The 19558-nt window shown below is 43.6% G+C and overlaps 1 protein-coding gene across 4 annotated transcripts in view; it reads right to left on the reverse strand.

The window, feature by feature from the left end:
• The window catches only part of wscd2 (WSC domain containing 2), a 561402-nt gene that overhangs the window by 28338 nt on the left and 513506 nt on the right, over positions 1-19558 (reverse strand). For all 4 annotated transcript variants that reach the window (XM_043715459.1, XM_043715457.1, XM_043715461.1 and 1 more), the window contains one exon: positions 12795-12995. In XM_043715459.1, the coding sequence (XP_043571394.1) occupies positions 12795-12995 (201 nt within the window). The remainder of the gene's footprint in view (positions 1-12794; positions 12996-19558) is intronic.

Below are 19558 nucleotides of genomic sequence, written 5' to 3' on the forward strand. Positions count from 1 at the left end.
ACACACACACACACTTTCTCACACTCACAACCCCCACCCCAGACAGACACACACACACACATAGACAGACAAAGACCCTCATGCCCACATACATTTTGTGTGGTGAATTTGTACTTGCAGAGTTACATTGCACTTTGCTCAAAAACTGCATACATTCATGTAGAACTCTGAGCTCAAAAACTGCATGAATTTATGTAAAACTCTGTTATCTCACTTTTTAGATTAGAATCAATCTCAACATCAGGCAGAGAACACCTTCAACATATTGTCTAGCTATCACCATTGTTAACAGCTAACCCGAGAATGCAACTTTTAAAAAAAGGGTTTTGTGATTTACACATGAAAGAAGTGAAACTCTCATTGTATTCTAACAGATGAAAGGCTTAGCAGACAATCAATTTTTCAATGTATAATTTCAGTTCCATCACACTGCAAATTTTTGCTATAAATTCTGTGTTACAATCGAGTCCTCCACAATCACCTGATGAAGGAGCGTCACTCCAAAAACTAATGTGCTTCCAATTAAACCTGTTGGACTATAACCTAGTGTTGTGTGATTTTTAACTTTGTACACCCCAGTCCAACACCGACCTCTCCAAATCAAAACAACAAAAGTAGGTTTGCTTCGAAAGGGTCTGTGCTGTCATGATTGCGTTTGCCTCCCACAAGGAAAATCGCGGGCTCAAGCAGCTCTACTGCTGCTTTATAAAAGGGTGGCACAGTGGCTCAGTGGTTAGCACTGCTGCCTCACAGCACCAGGGACTTGGATTCAGATTCCAGCCTTGGGTGACTGTGTGGAGTTTGCACATTCTCCCCGTGTCTGTGTGGGTTTCCTCCGGGTGCTCTGGTTTCCTCCCACAATCCAGAGATGTGCAGGTCAGGTGAATTGGCTATGCTAAATTGCCCATAGTGTTAGGTGCATTAGTCAGGGGTAAATGTAGAGGAATGGGTCTAGTGGGTTACTCTTTGGAGGGTCAGTGTGGACTTGTTGGACCAAAGGGCTGTTTCCATGCTGTAGGGAATCTAATCAAACTGTGGATGCTGTAAATCAGAAACAAAAACAGAAATTGCTGGAAAAACTCAGCAGGTTTGGCAGCTTCTATGGAGAGAAATCAGAGTTAATGTTTCAGGTCCAGCGACCCTTCTTCAGAAGTTCGGCTAACTTGCTTAGATCTTCTTGGCTTTGATTCTCTACTTGTTTGAGTTCCAGAGTTGAATTCTTCATTTTCTAAATCTCGTGGAAAGGGGCGACTTACTTAAAACTGGAATAAGGCAGACAATTTTCTCCCAGAGAGTCGTGAGTGTTTGGAATGCTTTCAAAAGGCAGTGGGAAGCAGCGTTTGAATATTTTAAAGACGCAGGTGGATAGGTTCTTAGTAAGCAAGTGGGGTGTTGTCAAGAGGTAGCAGGAATGTGGATTTGAGGTTACAATCAGCTCAGCCACGATCTCATTAGATGGTGGAGCAGGCTGGACGGGCTGACTGGCCTACAATATCTTCCTAGTGATATGCCTGTTTGAATGCACCCGTTATGTGCATCCTCCATTTACCTAATTTACTTATTCACTTCAGCTAGCTCTGCTCTAACAATTGCCCCTATTTAAAGTTAATGTATCACCTATGGGCTCCTTCTCCTCTACCTCAACTTGGAACCAAACTGGCAGAGAGTGAGAAGGAAAGAACAGCAAAAATATCAAGAGAGGGAGACAGAAAGGATTGGAGAGTGAGGAGAACGCTACAGCTAAAGACAGTGGCTTTATTTTGTTTTCGTCGACAAACAACATTAGATAGAGGAGACATCAAGCAAATTATTCTGGTGAGGGTGATACGGGACACCGCCATTAGTTTCCCATTAGCAGTGTGAGCGACACTGGAAGGAGAAGGAATTACAACAGGTGGCCAGCCCAGTCTGAGGCGAAGGCTACGGACACTTCAAGGGGAAAAGCACCATAACTCCCTGGTGTCATGTTGTGACAGAGCTCCAGAGAGAGTCTGCTTTCTCTGCACTGCAGTATTCCAAATGTGTACCGAGGGGCTCTTAATTCAAGTGCGGATCTGATTTACGCCCGCCAACCCCGGCTTAATCTCCTCAAATTTTATCACATGTCCATAAGCAGCGGTCAGATCACAGCTGATTTGTGTCTCAGTAAATCTTGAGGTTGATGTTTCTCAGCAGTCTCTTTTATTTGCTCTCTCATAGCTGTGTGCTGCAGATAAAGACTGCAGCTAAGCAGCCTGATTCCTCCAATGATATTCAAGATCGAAGGCCCACTGTTTTTAGTTATCCAATAAGCCATTAATTGCAAGCAGCATTCATTACACCAGTACGCAAATAATTGTTAGACTGCTGCTTTGTAGCTGGACAGAGTGGTATCTCCTCCAGCAATGGTTTTGACCCTGAGGGATGAGCTACTGCATTGAAACTTCTAAAAAAAATTCCAGACCCCTGATTTTCATCACTCTGCTATTCTTGAAAGGGTTTAGAAAAGATTTACAAGGATGTTGCCAGGGTTGGAAGGTTTGAGCTACAGGAAGAGGCTGGCTGTTCTCTCTGGAGCACCGGAGGCTGAGGGGTGACCTTATAGAGGTTTATAAAATCATGAGGGGCACGGATAGGGTGAATAGACAAGGTCTTTTCCCTGGGGTGGAAGAGTCCAAAACCAGAGGGCATAGGTTTCAGGTGAGAGATGAAAAATTTAAAAGGGTCCTAAGGGGCAACTTTTCGCACAGAGGGTTGTGCATGTGTGGAATGAGCTGCCAGAGGAAGTGGTGGAGGTTAGTACAATTATAACATTTAAAAGGCATCTGGATGGGTATATGAATAGGAAGGTTTTAGAGGGATACAGCCAAATGTTGGCAAATGGGACTAGATTTCATCATAGAATTCCTACAGTGTGGAAACAGGCCATTTGGCCCAACAAGTCCACACCTACCTATGAAGAGTAACTCTCCCAGACCCATTCCCTATTACTCTACATTTACCCCTGACTACTGCACCTCATCTACACATCCCTGAACACTATGGGCATGGCCAATTCACCAAACCTGCACATCTGTGGACTGAGGGTGGAAACCAGAGCACCCGGAGGAAACCCACGCAGACACAGGGAGAATGTGCAAACTCCACACAGACAGTCACCCAAGGCTGGAATCAAACCTAGGTCCCTGGTGCTGTGCCATTCTAACATATGCTGCCCAGTACCACACCCTTTTTTAAAAAAAATGATGTATTTTTCTAATCAACTTGTTCAGAGATGTTTTTACACACCTCAGGAGCAGATGAGACTTGAATACAGTCTGGGAATAGGGAATCTATCACTGTGCTACAAGAGGACCCTTTTTATAAGTCCACACCAATCCACTCAGGAGCGTCCCACCCAAACCCATCCCTATATTTCCTACATCCCTGAACGCTGTGGGCAATTTAGCATGGTAGATCCACCTAACCTGCACATCTTTGGACCGTGACAGAAATTGGACTCAGAGGAAACCCACGCAGACACAGGGAGAGTGTGCAAACCCCACACAGTCACCGAGGGTGAAATTGAACCTGGGTCCCTAGTGCTGTGAGGCAGTAATGCTAACCACTGAGCCACCGTGCCACCTCAGATTTAGTTAGGATATCTGGTTGGCATGAAAAAGTTGGACCGAAGGGTCTGTTTCAGTGCTGTTTATCTCTATGACACTATTGACACCATGCCTTCAGTTGTTCAGGCCTTATGCTCTAAAAATCCCTCCCTACACTCTCTACCTCTCTGTCCTCCTTAAATCTACCTCTTCTTTCAAATCTATGACCATGGTGCCAATGAACAGCTTGTAAAACATCTAAAGGAATCTTAATAAACAAAAGCAATTATGTATTTATGAAGCACCTTTGACAGAGTGAAGCATCTCCAGGAAATTCACAGGAATGTAATGAAAGTCACGCAAGGGGGCAGAAGGACAGAAGTTGGCCAAAGTAAGTATGGAGTTGCCCCGTCTCCATTCTCCGCCATCTGCCATACTAACAGCTGACACTGTGCACAGCGATGGAAACAGGAAATACTGACTCAAGGCCAAGTGCTGACTTCATCTGCACAGGTTGCACATAGAGCTCCCATATTCATGATCTCAATGGAACTTTGCCTGATGTGAGGGAAACCAGGATTTGATGCTATTTCACCTTGTATTTGTTTGATCTGTTGTTTTGTCCTTTGCATCTTGCTCATCCCCAGTTTTGATGGCTCCAGCATTGGTGGCTGGGTCTCCAGCTCCCAAGGCCTTTAACCCTACAATTCCCTCCTGCTCTCTTCCTTTAGAATGCTCCTTCACAACTTATCTCTAACTAAGACTTTGGACACTTCTCCTCCTAGCTCCTTTTGTGACTCAGTGCTAAATTTCACAGAATTGGAGGACAGAAGGAGGCCATTCCGCCCATTATGAGAGCACTAGCACACTGAATAAGCAATTCATTTAGTCCTACTCTGCCTGTAAGATGACATATTCTGCCTTTCCAGCTGTCTTTTGCCTCGATTGAGCCTACCTCCCCCACACCATAGCCTTGTCCATATCTTAGCCACTCGTTGTGTGAATAAAAGCTGCTCCTTATGTGGTTATTGGTTCTTTTGCAAATTTCTTAAAGTTTGAGCATTCTCATTCCAAACCCATTCACAAGTGGGGACAGTTTGTCCCTCTCTGCTCAGTCCAGACCCCTCACAAGTTTGAATATCTCCATCAAATTTGCTTTCAGTTTTCACTTTTCCAAGGGAAACAGTCCCAACTTCTCCAATCTATCTTTTAACTGACATTCCTTATCCCTGGAACCAGTCTTGTGAACCTTTTCTGCAGTGTCTCTAATGCCTTCACCTCATTCCAAAGGAATTGCCTGCAATACTCCAGCCAAGGCTAGACTAGTGTCCTGTACAAATTCAATGTGGATCCCAGTCACTTACAGCTATATGATCGATGGAGGGATTTTCCAAAGAGTTCACTTTGGTCAGAATCAGTATTAGTGCAGCCACCTCCTGAGAGGATGAGGGTATCTATTTCTTCTGTCACTTTGTGACAACGGGAGGTACCTAAACCCATATACCAAGCATCCACACCCTCCTCCACCAATGCTCAGTAGCAGCAGTGTCCTATCTACAAAATGCACTGCAGAAATTCACCAAAGATCCTCAGGCAGCACCTTCCAGACCCATGACCACGTCTACCGAGAAGGACAAGGGCAGATATATGGCAACACCACCACCTTCAAGTTCCCCTCCAAGTCACTCCTCATCTGCCATTCCTTTAGTGTTGCTGGGTCAAAATCCTGGAATTCCCTCGTTAATGGCATTGTGGGTCAACCCACAGCAGGTGGGCTGCAGTACTTGAAGAAGCCAACTTACCACCACCTTCTCAAGGGGAATAAAGGATAGTTGATAAATGCTGGGCCAGCCAGTGGTGACCATATCTCTCAAATGAGTAAATAAATCCAGCCATGATCCTACGGAATGGCATAGCAGGCCCGAGGGGCCGAATGGGCTACTCCTGTACCTATTTCTTATTATCTTGTGGTCTAAAATTGGAACTAATATCACTCATGTTGTGATAAGGCAAGTAACGTGGGCTGAGCAATCAGAAGAAAGTGAGGACAATGGGTCTAGACTCTCTGATGTTTAGTACAATGAAAGGTGATTAGATCACATTGAAACAGAGAAATGTTGATAGGATTGAGGTGGAGAGGCTCTTTCCCCATGGCTGGAGAGTTGGAAAGAGGGGCATTTTTTTATTCACTTGCAGGACTTGGGCGCTGCTGGCTGAGCCAGCTTTTATTGACCGTCCCTAGTTGCCCCTTGAGAAGGTGGTGAACTGCCTTCTTGAACTGCTGCAGTGCATAGTCCATAGCTCTAGGATAAAGGGTCAGATCGCTAACGTTCCTCTGAGGATAAATTAATTCACTCAGATGGTCTTTGAAATCCATCAAGCCAGAGGACAGTGGAGACTCAGTGATTGAGAATTCTCCAGGCTGAGAGAAATTAGATTCTTGCACAAGAACAGAATCACAGGGTTACGGGAAAAGAGAGTGGAAAAGTGGAGTTGACAAAGAGGATCAGCCTTGATTTTAATGAACTATGGAGCAGGCTTGAAGGACCATCCAACCTAATTGTGTTTTTTTTTAAAATGGTCTTATTAATTAGCAAGAGGGCAATTGATACCCCTAAATAGTGGCTAATCACCAACCGACTGACTTGATCTGAACAACATTGAAACTGGGAGTCATTAGGACAGAGCTGTGGGGCATTGGGAAAGAGGAAAGCACAGTTAGATGGAGGCAATTTCTCACAGCCGCGCTGGGGTCCTGGGAATTGTAGCAATTAAGTCTTCATTTCTGCAAGATCGCTTAGAAATAAATCAGGACAAAGAATCTGATTCTAACAAGGGAGGGGGACCCCAGGGCATATTTCTCTTTTATTTGGCAGTGGAAACAACCTTAATCATTTTGAGCTCCTCACAATTCCATGCACGCTCTGGGAGGTTACAAGTATATTTTGTACATATTACCTCTGTCTCAAAATAAAATAGCCCACTGTATGCTCTTCGGACATCCCTTGGTTCTGGGCTTTGCACAATTGCCAAGGGAAAAGGCTGAAGGCAACAAACGAGTGGAACAAGAGAAGACTTTGAGATGATCAAGTTGAAGTTTTCAGAATTAGAATTAGAATCCCTACAGTATGGGAACAGGCCCTTCAGCCCAACAAGACCACACCGACCCTCCGAAGAGTAATCCACCCAGACCCTTTTCCCTACCATATATTTACCCCTGACTAATGCGCCTAATACTATGGACAATTTAACATGGCTAATTCACCTGGCCTGCATATCTTTGGAAGTTGTTGAAGGTGCCTGCCGAAATGGTGAAGCTGGTAGATTCTCCGTGGTTCAGAGTGCGTCACGTGGTGTCAAACTCCTGAAGCCAAGATAGGAAAATGGTGACTGTATCCCGGCGGCTTCAGCCCTGTCCATCAACTCCAGGAGTGGGGCCTGCTGACTCAGAGCCAGAAGCAGTAGCAATGGAGTAACAGTGAACCCTTGTATGCCACACAGCTACAGACCTGTACTCAACTTGGAGTACAGTTCCACAGGTTTGACCCTATGCCTCTTTGTAAGAATCCTTACACAACCTTAATTATTCTTCAAGGTTGCATCTAGATGCCTTATTGGATTGTTATAAGAGAGTAGGCAATCCCTATCTGAAGACCAGCCAAGGGCTCATTATTACATAAGGGTTCACTTAGAGTCATACAACAGGGAAACATGTAAGGAGGTAGAATTGTCCAATTGTACCATTCCATTCATTCCTCAGTGGAAATCCATAAAATTAGGACATGCTGATCTTGGGATCTTTCCTGCCTCACCTAATCTGCACCACATGGTGACAGTATCATTGGAGACATCAATGGATCACAAAGAGCCATCCTTCAAACCAAACCTGACTGAATCGGATTGGCCATGATCTCACTGAATGGCTGAGCAGACTTGAGGGGCTGAATAGCCTACTCCCACCACAACAATAAAGCTAAGAACTGCAGATGCTAGGAAACCTGAAACAGAAATAGCTGGGGAAACTCAGTCTGTGAAGAGAGAAAGCCGAGTTAACGGTTCGAGTCCACTGAACCATTATCAGAACACTGTTATTTCCTCTATCTTCACTGGACAGTCCCCAAATCAACCAGCCATTGCCTCCAGTCTCCTGTCTATACGGAGTTTCACAGCAGCATCTTAAAGGGAAGATAGCTGGTGTGTGGCCTTTTTGTTCCCTTGTGCTGTACTGCCCCGCCATAATCGTAGAATCCCTAGTTAGAAGCAGGCCATTGAGCCCATCAAGTCTACTTCACCCTGTGACGAGCGTCCCACCCAGACCCACTGCATCCCTGTAGCCCTGCAATTCCCATGGCCAATTCACCTAGCCTACACATCCCTGGACATTATGGGCAAATTCTGGATTAATGGTGCTGGAATAGCACAGCAGTGCAGGCAGCATCCAAGGAGCTTCGAAATTGACTTTTCGGGCAAAAGCCCTTCATCAGGAATATGATGAAGGGCTTTTGCCCGAAACATTGATTTCGAAGCTCCTTGGATGCTGCCTGAACTGCTGTGCTCTTCCAGCACCACTAATCCAGAATCTGGTTTCCAGCATCTGCAGTCATTGTTTTTACCATTATGGGCAAATTAGCAAGATCAATCCACCTAACGTACACTTCTTTGGACTGTGGGAGCAAACTGGAGCACATGGAGGTAACCCAGGGAGAACGTGCAAATTCCACACAGACAGTCACCCAAGGGTGGGATCAAGCCTGGGTCCTTGACACTGTGAGGCAGCAGTGCTAACCACGGAACTACCACGCCATCTATCTGTACAAGATTAAAGGGAAAGGAAATGAACAAGTAATGGTAATACTCAACAGTTTGGGCAGCATGTCTGGAGAGAGAAAGCGAGTTAATGTCTCCAGCTAAGAAAACCCTCCATCAGGACTGAAGACGTAAATGCTGCACTTTATGTAACACGTGGAGTTTACAGTGATGGAATCACAGAGCAGGACCATCTGGTATAGATGCCTTAAGTTTACTTGTGCATTATCACTTTATTAATGCAGTTTCCTGTGTAGCTATTTCCACAGATCATTTATGTTTTGAATCTAAAGCAATAATTCCACTCCTTTCCAAATTTTTCTTGTTAAGTGAATGCAAATTAGCTTCAAACTTGCTGGAACATTTAACATAGTGAAATATTCCTAAATGTCTCAAGTACCTGCCAGTAAATATACTTAAGACAACTTAATGGCACCATCTTCCTTCATCTCTGATGAAAGGTTATCTCAGTCTGTAACATTAACTCTGTTTATCTCTCTCCACAGATGCTGCCACACCTGCTGAGTTTCTCCAACATTTTCAATTTTTATTTCAGATTTCCAGCATCTGCAATATTTTGCTTTGATGTTACTTTGATGTTTGAGGGAATGCTCGCTTGGACACATGCACATCCTAGCTATTCCTCCAAGTCGAGAAAATGTGTACTGTGGTCAATTGTTTCAAATTAAAAAGAAACAGGATTTGGCAGTCGTGTGTAACAATGATTTTAACATGTACCAACTCTATGGAAATACCAGAGTTAATAATTGAAAATGCTTTTATGGTGAAAATGAAACTTAAGCAAAAGCTTATGACCTAGGCACCGATTTCTATCTGAGATACAAGAATGTCCAAACTAGCTGCATTTCATTGACGTTAAATGTTGGGTGTCAGCTTGTGAGACCACAGTGTTATTGTGTTAATGTCATGACATAAAGGGAACAACAAAGGTCAAAGGTCTAAGCGGAGAACATGCAGTATCCAGCGACAGTTTACTTCTGTCCCAGTGATCATTTGTCCACTACACGCCTCTGTGATTTCAGACTTCCAACTTATGAAACCCTGATGGACAATGCAATGTACCATGACAAATATCTTTTGCGGGTCTGGGCTCAATATTCCACAGAGGCCTAGCAACAGAATCTGCTCCAATTTACCTGACCAATACAAACTTTGAACTGAACGCTGATGTGGGATCTGATACAACTGTTGGCCATTTCAATGGGGAGTCAATGGTGACATAATGGTAATCTCCCTGGGTTAATAGTTCAAAGGCCCTGGAAGACACAGTCCCTGGGGATGTGCGTTCAAATCCCATTGTAGCAACTGAGAGGATTCAAATTCAACCACATGATTGAAAGTCAGGAAACATAAAGCTAATCTCAATAATTGCTGGTTGTGCTAAAATTTCACCTGGGACCTCCTTCTGGCACTATTAACAGGTCCAAGCAGCGGTCTGTAGAGGGGATCATATCTGTCAATTGTCTGCCTCCCTTCCATGGTTATGTTCATGCCCAGATGTCCTTGGAGAGGGAGGACATGGTGTCCATTAACACTCTCAATGTCTTTCGAGTCCCCCAAATCTGCTTTAATTTAGTTCCCTTTCTCTTTCCCTAATTTTCCCTCAATTTTGTTGTCATTGCACTACCCCTGATAGGCTATGTTTGTAAATTATTCTCTTATTTCGAACCATGGGTGATTTGGTAGTGGTAAATATGAGCGAATGTCCTTCAGGGAAGGAAATCTGTTGTTCTTACCCCAGTCTGGCCTCCACATCAATACAGGCTCAGAGTGAACTCCTGGAGTTTCAGCTGCCCCGCAATGGTCCTAGCAAGTGATCCCTCAACTAACTTTGCTAATGAACAGATTATCGAATCACTACTATGTTACTGCTTGTGTGAGGTTAGTGTGCATAAACTGGCTGCCATCTTCTCAATACTGTGATAGTGATTACTCTTCAAATGTGCTTCAAAAGCATGTTGCAACATCCAAACAATATGAAAAATCTATGAGTCTTTCTCTCTTTGAATTATGACTGCAAGACGGCATTGGCCAATGGCCTCAAAGCTGTTATTGTTGGACTTTTGATTAGACATTTAGGTATTGGTCTGGGGACCTGAATTCAAACCTTGTCATAGCAGAATATGGAATTTAAGTTAGAAAGAAAACAAAATCTGGAATTAAGAGTCTAATGAAAAATATTATTGAGAAAAAAATCCATCTAATTCACTAATGCACTTTGGAGAAGAAAATCTGCCATTTTACCTGATCTGGCCCACATATGATGCCAGAGCCACATCAAAAGGGTTGATTGTTAAATGCTCCCTCAGTAATTAGGGATGGGTATTAAATGTTGGCCTAGCCAGAGACAGTCCACATTTTGAAGAAGGGTCACTGTTCTCAAATCATCAACTCTGTTTCCTTCTTCCAAGGATGATGTCAGACTTGCTGAGTTTCTCCAGCAATTCCAGTTTGTGTGTGCTTCAGATTTCCAGCATCCTCAATTCTTTGTTTATTTTGTCTTAACGTTCTGGGGCCAAAGGTTCAAATCTTAGCGCAGCAGCTGGTGGAATTTCAGTTTAACTAATAAATCTGCAAATAAAGGCTAGTTTCATGAATGAGAATGAAACCATTTTCAAGTTTCACCACAAAACACCCCAGTTGTACCAGTTGTGATGGAGAAAGCTGCGAGGTCAGAATCCCAGCTTGAGGTCAGAGGCACAGCCCCAGTGGGAGCGATGTGGTTCGATCTGAAATGGCGGCTGAGATGAGGAGAGAAATTAGCAACAAAGGAATGCAGCGTTCAGTTAGGATTATGTCCTGAAAATTCACGTCACCTCACGTATCCCTGTATGAAATCCTGATAAACAGGCAGAGACAGAAATGGGTTACTGCTCTAGAGCTTCAAACTTCTGGGGACAAATTAGAATGAGAAATTATTGTAAGAAATTAAGAATGTTGACCTGTGATCAACAACATATAAAATCTATCTTTACAGCGGGTGGTCCAAAAATGTTAATTATACACAGGAACACTCTAAAACCTGCTGATGAATACTGACACATTGAGCCAGGACACAATTGCAATGACACCAAATATATTCCAATTTTATCCTGACGGCCGTAGGACACACACACACACACACACACACACCTTCAACAAAGAACTCACAATTGACTAGTTGCAGTTATTTGTAGAGCTCCGTGTCTGAAACAACAAGAAGACTGACATCCCACTTTTAATCAGTGCGATTTTTAACTTAATCTTTTAGTGTCATTCTCCATTGCAGTAAGAAGTGAAATATGAAATCAATAAATATTGAGTGACTGCTGAGAGAGTTACACTGATTTACCACAGAGGGAAACCGAAGCTTATCACTTCCTATCTCATGGGGATCAGCCACAATGCTGACCCAAGACTTCACTGAATCTTCAATCTTCAGACTGGACCTCCTGTTCTTGGTTTCTTACTCACTTACCGTGACTCCCAGTCTTGTGGCACTGTGATTTTTTAAATCCCTCTTGGCCTAACCCCTCCCTGTTTCTGTAACTTCCTCCAGCACCAGAACCCTCTGGAGATGCTCAAATGATCTGGCCTCTTGTGCAACTCCAAGTTTTCATTGTCCTATCAGTGGATGCTATTCCTTTACTGCCTAGCCCCTCAGCTCTGATAAATCTCTTCTTAAACCTCTCCAGCTTTTTATCTTTATCACCTCCTGCTCTTTAAAACCTTCATCACGGGAACTAATACTGTCTTACGTGGTTCAATGTTAAACTTTGTTTGATTATGCCTCTGTGAAGGCCCTGGGAGGTTCAATTGTGGTTAAAGGTTGTGTATAACAGCCTGAAAGCACAAACACTGCCCTCCATTGTAATGTGCAAGTTATTCTCTTTTAATCTTACCATTTCAGCTTCAACTCCTCTAGGGTGTGAGTTGAAGGATGGCACTTCAGTGCAGGACTGTAGGAGTGCTGCCCTGCTGACGGTCCCCCATTTTGGGTGGGGCTTAGACCCCATCTGCCTGCTCAGGAGAAGGCAGCAGATCCCATGACAATATCTTGAAGAACAGCAAGGGAGTTATCCCCTGAATACTGACAACTATTTATCCTTCAATCAACATCATAACACCAGATTATCAGGTCAGGTTCATTCTGTTGTCTGTGGGAACTTGATATTTGCAAAACCGACCACCAAGTTTCCTATGTTCCTCTAGTGACTACATGTGAAAGTGCTTCATTCACTGCACTTCGAGATGTGGGGCAAGTGTGTAAATGCAAGATTATCTTTGGTGATGGTCCTACACTACTCCTCTTGGCTTTATCCAGTGTATGGAATCATGAGTTGGGGTCAGTACACCAATCCTCTCCATAGATGGCTTTCCATGGTCTTTGGAGCAGCGAAAAGAAAAGATTGTAGATCATACCTTTCCCCCGCCAGTGAGCTTCAGATGCAAAGCCAACATGTCCTCCATATTTCCGGTTAAATTCAGCCATTAGTGCTTTATACGGGTTTCGGATGAGCAGGATTGCAGCGTCAAAAGATTCAATTTCCTTTTTGCCACTCTCATGTGTTTTTATACAAACCGACCGTCCACTTTTCCAATGGTCTCTTTCTCCCTTAAAACCTGTGAGGAAGGACAAAAAAAAGAAGAGAAACTTCACCACTTTCAGCTAAATATGATGGACACTGACCTTTCCTTTATGAGGTGGACACAGATATTCTGAACTGGAGTTTGAACAAAAGACAGAGAATGATAGGAATATAGAAAGGTTGCTCAGCATTCGCAGTCTACAGGTTCAGGACTTAGAGCCTACAATATCTTTCGATCTTACACTGACTCACATGTGCCAGCACCATTAATGTCCAGTGACCATCCTCCATATGTCAGCCTAGGCACTGAGTGGGATCCCAATCTTCCAGTTGCTTTCTGTTTCAATCTACCATATTGCTCTCAGGTTTATACTCTGTGCTGGGCCACTGCAGTGTTCCAGTGAAGCCCAACACAAGCTGAAGGAGAAGCACTCTACAGATTTCAGCACTCAGCATTGATTTCAACAGCCTGAAAGCACAAACACTGCTCTCCACTGTAATTTGCAACCGTCCATACTCCTCTCCACCCACCAATGTCTTTGCATTAATTTGCTCTTAGCAGAGCCAACCTACTTTCTGCCATTAAATTTGTATATTTCCTCTCTACTATCTGTAGCTCTCCCTTTGCCTTTCACTCTGGCACCGTCATTGTCTGTTCCCCTTGTTCCTCCCATAGCATGAAACCCAGAACAGTCCCAGCCCACTTTAGTTCAAAGTAGGAATCATACTGGACTTAAAACAGAGTCACTGAGTTTCTCCAGCATGTTTGATTTTGTGTTTCAGATCTCCACCATCAGCAGTACTTCACTTTTATACCATTGAGTATGAGGTAATCATAGCATCACAGTGAAGCTTGATTCAATTCTCAGAATGCTCTCTTCTTTCCTGTTGGAGTTATTGAATCTGTGCCTTCTCACAGCCCTATCAAACTGAAGTGAGGCAAATTATTTTACTCTGGGGTGAGATAAAGTAAATTCAATACAGACCAGCTACGAAACCTCGGATAATGATAGTCCACGTCTCAGTCATGCAACAACCATTGTAATTTCTGTTTGCTTCTTGTCACAGAAACAGTATATATTTAGCCAGAGACATTTCGCATTAGAACTGCAAGAGCTATTAAACATGGATCCTTTATTATCCTTCCTAACAGACTCTCTCTGCTGGAATGTGTGCATGGTAGCCCCAACTGGACCAAGTCATAATATCACAACGGTTGTACAGCACGGAAGCAGACCCTTCGGTCCATGCCGACCAAATATCCTAAATTAATCTAGCTTTTTACTGCCCATCACTGGCTGGGTGGAGGGCAATTGCAATTAAAAGACAGAGAATCATAGAGATGCAGCGCACTGAATCAGACTGTTCGGTTTAACTCGTCCATGCCGACCAGATATCCTACATAAATTTACTCCCATTTACCAGAATTTGGCCCATATCCTTTTATACCCTTCCTATTCATATACCCTTCCAGATGCCTTTTAAATGCTGTAAATGTACCAGCCTCCACCACTTCCTCTGTGTGAAAAACTTGTCCCTTAGGTCCCTTTTCAATCCTTCCCCTCTCACCTTAAACTTATGCCGTCTGGTTTGGACTCCTCTGCCCTGGTGAAAAGACCTTGACTATTTACTCTATCCATGCCCCACACAATTTTATTAACGTCTGTAAGGTCATCACTTAACCTCCGCTGCTCCAGGGAAAACAGCCCCAGCCTATTCAGCCTGGCCACCACCTGCTGTGGAGCGCATGCATGCTTGTAAGAACTACAACTCCCATCAGGCCTTGTGGACTGGACCCTCTCTCAGACACCAAGCTGCCGGCCCTCACTACGCAAACGTGGGACTTGAAAGGCAGTATGGGTAATGTAGTCCATCCAGTATGTGCTGGACGAAGTGAGCAGATCAGGAAAGTTGTGTGGAGAGTGAAAGAGTTAACATCTAGAGTCTGATCTGACTTCGGTTCAGAACTGAAAGAGGCTGGAAAATGCTGGTTTTTATGTTGCAGACAGAGAGGGGAGTGAGAGTAAGGAACAGATTGTGAAGGTGCCTGGAGTGTAAACTGTTGGGTAATAGGTTTAAGGTGAGGGAGAAGGATTTAAAATGGAGCTGAGGGTTAATGTTTCCATGCAGAGGGTGGTGTGTGTATGGAATGAACTGTCAGAGGAAATGGTGGAGGCTGTTACAATTACAACATTTAAAAGGCATCTGGATAGGTATATGAATAGGAAGGGTTTAGAGGCAAATGGGCCCAATGCTGGCAAATGGAACTAAATCAGATTGGGATGTCTAGTTGGTGCAGATGTGTTGGACTGAAGGGTCTGTTTTCGTGCTGTATAACTCTGTCACTCTGTGACTTTCCCCATATCTCAAACTTCCCAACCCTGGCAACATCCTTGTAAATCTTTTCTGAACCCATTCAAGTTTAACAACATCTTTCTATATCAGGGAGAGCAGAATTGAATGTGCACAAAGTAATTTTCAATCACCACAATTTCTATCCTGAATCAATAGTGTGTCCTTTTCAGATGCAGTATTGAGACCTCAGAAGGCTGTGGGTTCAAGCCCCATTCCAGAACAGCAGTGCCATTAACAAGAGCACTGTTTTATTGTAGGTGCCATTTTTCAGATGAGGTGTGAAACTTATCTTGTATCCACACATTCAGGTGAATAGAACTGGTACTACAGCATTATTCAACTAACATGAATGTACTCCCAATGTCTTGAGTAATATTTATCCCTTCAACCAGCATGAACGAAACAGGTCTTTGGTCCATCCAAGAGTTAGGATAAGTTGCTATTCTTATACAAAAATGTCTCCTTTTGTACTCTCATTCTACCAATCAGGAATTGATTCAAATTCAGATGCAAGGTGTGAAAAGACGGTGGACAACTCCAGTTACTCCCATGTAATAATGAATCATTGATGGAAATTCCCTCTCATAGATGCGTAGAGCATGGAGACAGGCCATTTGGCCCAAAACTGGCCCATGCTGATCATGGAGCTCACTCAGCTAGTTCCAATTGCTCTGTTGTCAAGATAGATCTAGTCAGCTGGCTGGTACGGGCTATTTCAGTTTAATAAGGATCTGGATAGGAAGCTAGACGAAGCCAAAACAAAGCTCATTATGTACAAAAGCAAACTCTAAAAGTCTGTGTGTCAGTGCCTGACTCTGTAATAGTCAAGTTGGACTTGTGAAATACTTTATAGTGTCATGCAAACTGACATATTTCACTATCTCAGTGACATTATAAATTACTCAGACTTTCTTGGATGTTTCATGACAGCAGTACTTATGTTGTGATGTACTGTTGTAAAATACTCCTCCTCACATTTAATTTCTCTGTATAAAAATAAGCATTCTGCATTCACAAAGAACACCTGTCTCGCAAGATAATCAAGGACTAAAATGGCATGAACAGCTTTTTGTAAAAGTTTTAACTGCAGACCACAGTTAAAGGAACAAGGTCTATAATAGCAAGCAGCATTAAAAACTGAAAGAGTAGGAGGTGACAAAATAATTGGGGGAGACACTGACCGAGTGACATTATTGCTAAATTATTAATGTTCTGGGGTTTGAATCCCACCATGGCAGATTGAAAATTCTGAATTAAGAGTCTAATGTGACCATGAAGCCATTGTCAACTAAAACCCATCTGGTTCACTAATGTCCTTTGGGGAAGGAAACGGCCATCTTTACCTGGTCTGGCCTACATGTGACTCCAGACCCACAGCAATGTGGTTGACATTGGATAAGCCACTGTTGGGAGCACTGCATTCAATTCTGGTATCTTTGCTACAGGAAGGATGTTGTTAACCTTGGAAGATTCAGAAAAGATTTACGAGGATGTTGCCAGGGTTGGAGGGTTTGAGCTATTGGACGAGGCTGAATAGGCTGGGGCTGTTTTCCCTGGCGTGTCGGAGGCTGAGGGGTGACCTTATAAAGGTTTATAAAGTCATGAGGGGCATGGATAGGGTATATAGACAGGTCTTTTCCCTGGGTTAGGGGAGACCAGAACTAGAGGGCTAGGTTTAGGGTGAGAGGGGAAAGATATAAAAGGGACCTAAGGATCAATTCTTTCATGCAGTGGGTGGTACATGTATGGAAAGCTGCCAGAGGCCAGAGGAAGTGGTGGAGGCTGGTACAATTACAATATTTAAAAGGCATCTGGATGGGTATATGAATAGGAAGAATTTGGAGGGATTTGGGCCAAATGCTTGCAGATAGAACTAGACTAATTTAGGATATCTGGTCAGCATAGATGAGTTGGAACGAACAGTCTGATTCTGTGGTCTACATCGCTTTGGCTCCATGGCTCTACGTCTTTTAACTGTAATTGACCTGCACCACCAGTGGTGGGCAGTAAAAGCTGGACCTAGCCAATGATGCTTTCATCCTGTGACTGAATAATAAAAAAATAGATAAACCAAGTTGCGAATACGTGATGCCAAGCTGCGATTGAATGGGCACAAAAAAGTGAACTTAATAGTTAAATAGATATTGTATCTTCATATGCAGATGGCTGAGAATTCCTGGCCCCCAGCACGCCACTGCCTTTCCAATGAGTATTACACTGAATAAGACCCAGCCCACATGGCTCCTCAATAAAAGGACAGGAGTTCAAATCCCACTGTGATAATTGAAATTGAATTCAATTAAAAAAAAATTAAAAAGCTAGTCTAATGGTGACCATATCAGCACTGTCAATTGTCAGGCAAACTCTGGTTTACTAATGTCCTTTAGGGAAGGAAATCTGCCATCTTTACCTGGTCTGGCCTACATGTGATTCCAATCTGGGCAATCAGGGATTAGCACTAAATGTAGTTTAGTCAATGAAGGCAACATCCCGTGAATGAATACATTAAAAATTGTAGTTTATTTATTGGTTCTCTCAGTTAACATGCCCATTTATTTAATAGAATCCCCACAGTGTGGAAACAGGCCATTTGGCCCAACAAGTCCACACCGACCCTCCGAAGAGTAACCCACCCAGACCCATTCCCCTACATTTACCCTCAACAAATGCACTGAACTTACACATCCCTGTGGGCAATTTAGCATGGCCAATCCACCCTAACCTGCACATCTTTGGACTGTGGGAGGAAACCGGAGCACCTGAAGGAAACCCACGCAGACACGGGGAGAATGTGCAAACTCCACACAGGCAGTCGCCCAAGGCTGGAATCGAACCTGGGACGCTGGTGCTGTGAGGCAGCAGTGCTCACCACTGAGCCACCGTGCTGCCCATTTAGTCTGGTAATTCCCATTTGAGATGCCAATTCTTATCATAAAATGTCACTAAATGGTTAAAATTTTGTTTTTAAATGGAAGATAAGGAAGTCTAAGCTAAAGGTTGCAAATGGTTATTGCCAAACCATGGGGCAGAGATTACAAAGATAAGTGCAGTCTTCAGGTAAAGCCAGCATCATAGAGTCATTGAGATGTATAGCACTGAAACGGACCCTTCAGTCCAACTTGTCCATGCCGACCAGATATCCTAACCCAATCTAGTCCCATGTGCCAGCACCCAGCCGATATCCCTCCAATTCATATACCTATCCAAATGCCTTTTAAATGTTGCAATTGTACTAGCCTCCACCACATCCTCTGGCAGCTCATTCCATACACGTACCACCCTCTGCATGAAAATATTGCCCCTTAGGTCTCTTTTACATCTTTCCCCTCTCAGCCTAAACCTACCCTCTAGTTCTGGACACCCCCACCCCAGAGAAAAGACTTTGTATATTCTCGTGTCCTTCCTATTGGAAAGATGTTCTGAAACTTGAAAGGGTTCAGAAAAGATTCACAAGGATGTTGCCAGGATTGGAGGATTTGAGCTATAGGGAGAGGCTGAACAGGCTGGGGCTGGTTTCCCTGGAGCGTCAGAGGCAGAGGGGTGACCTTATAGAGATTTATTTTTAAAACTAGGAAGGAGATAACTGGACCGACGTGGCCAGGTTATCACTTCAGGTTTGGCCTGGACATGCTTCAGGCTGGGCCCAGGCTAGAAATCACTGTATAGAATCACCCAGACTATGGAAATGATCTTGGGAATGGGGGAAGCTGAAGTGAAGGGAATGGTCAGAGAAGAATCTCTTCGAATTTCATTCCCAACTTTTTATCTAGACTCTTCCTAGCTTTGGGTGGGGCGGTGTAATATTGTGCGATATAAGTTATTACAACAGGCTTCTCCTGCCCAGTTTTATTCATGTGTTTATTGTCTTACTCTTCTTTAAAGTAGACACTTTCCTTTCGAAATCTCAATCCCCACATGTACACAAAAGCTCCCTTTGTAGATGCTCCACCAGAGTAGGTTCACTGGGACAATCCCTGGGATGGAGGGATTGTTTTATGAACAAAGGCTAAAGAGGTTAGGAATGTTTATTGGAATTTAGAAGAATAAGAGGTAATCTCATTGAAACACAGAGCATTCTGAAGGGGCTTTTAAAGGATAGCTATTGAGGGATGTTTCCCTTTCATTGGAGGGCACTGTCTCAGAATTAAGGTGTGCCAATTTAAGACTGGGAAGAAGAGCTATTTCTTCTGTCAGAGGGTTGTGAGTCTTTGGAATTCCTTGCCCTGGAGAGCTATGAGGGAA

Source organism: Chiloscyllium plagiosum, chromosome 25 (assembly GCF_004010195.1).
Source record: "Chiloscyllium plagiosum isolate BGI_BamShark_2017 chromosome 25, ASM401019v2, whole genome shotgun sequence".
In the NCBI taxonomy this organism is placed as follows: Eukaryota; Metazoa; Chordata; class Chondrichthyes; order Orectolobiformes; family Hemiscylliidae; genus Chiloscyllium; species Chiloscyllium plagiosum.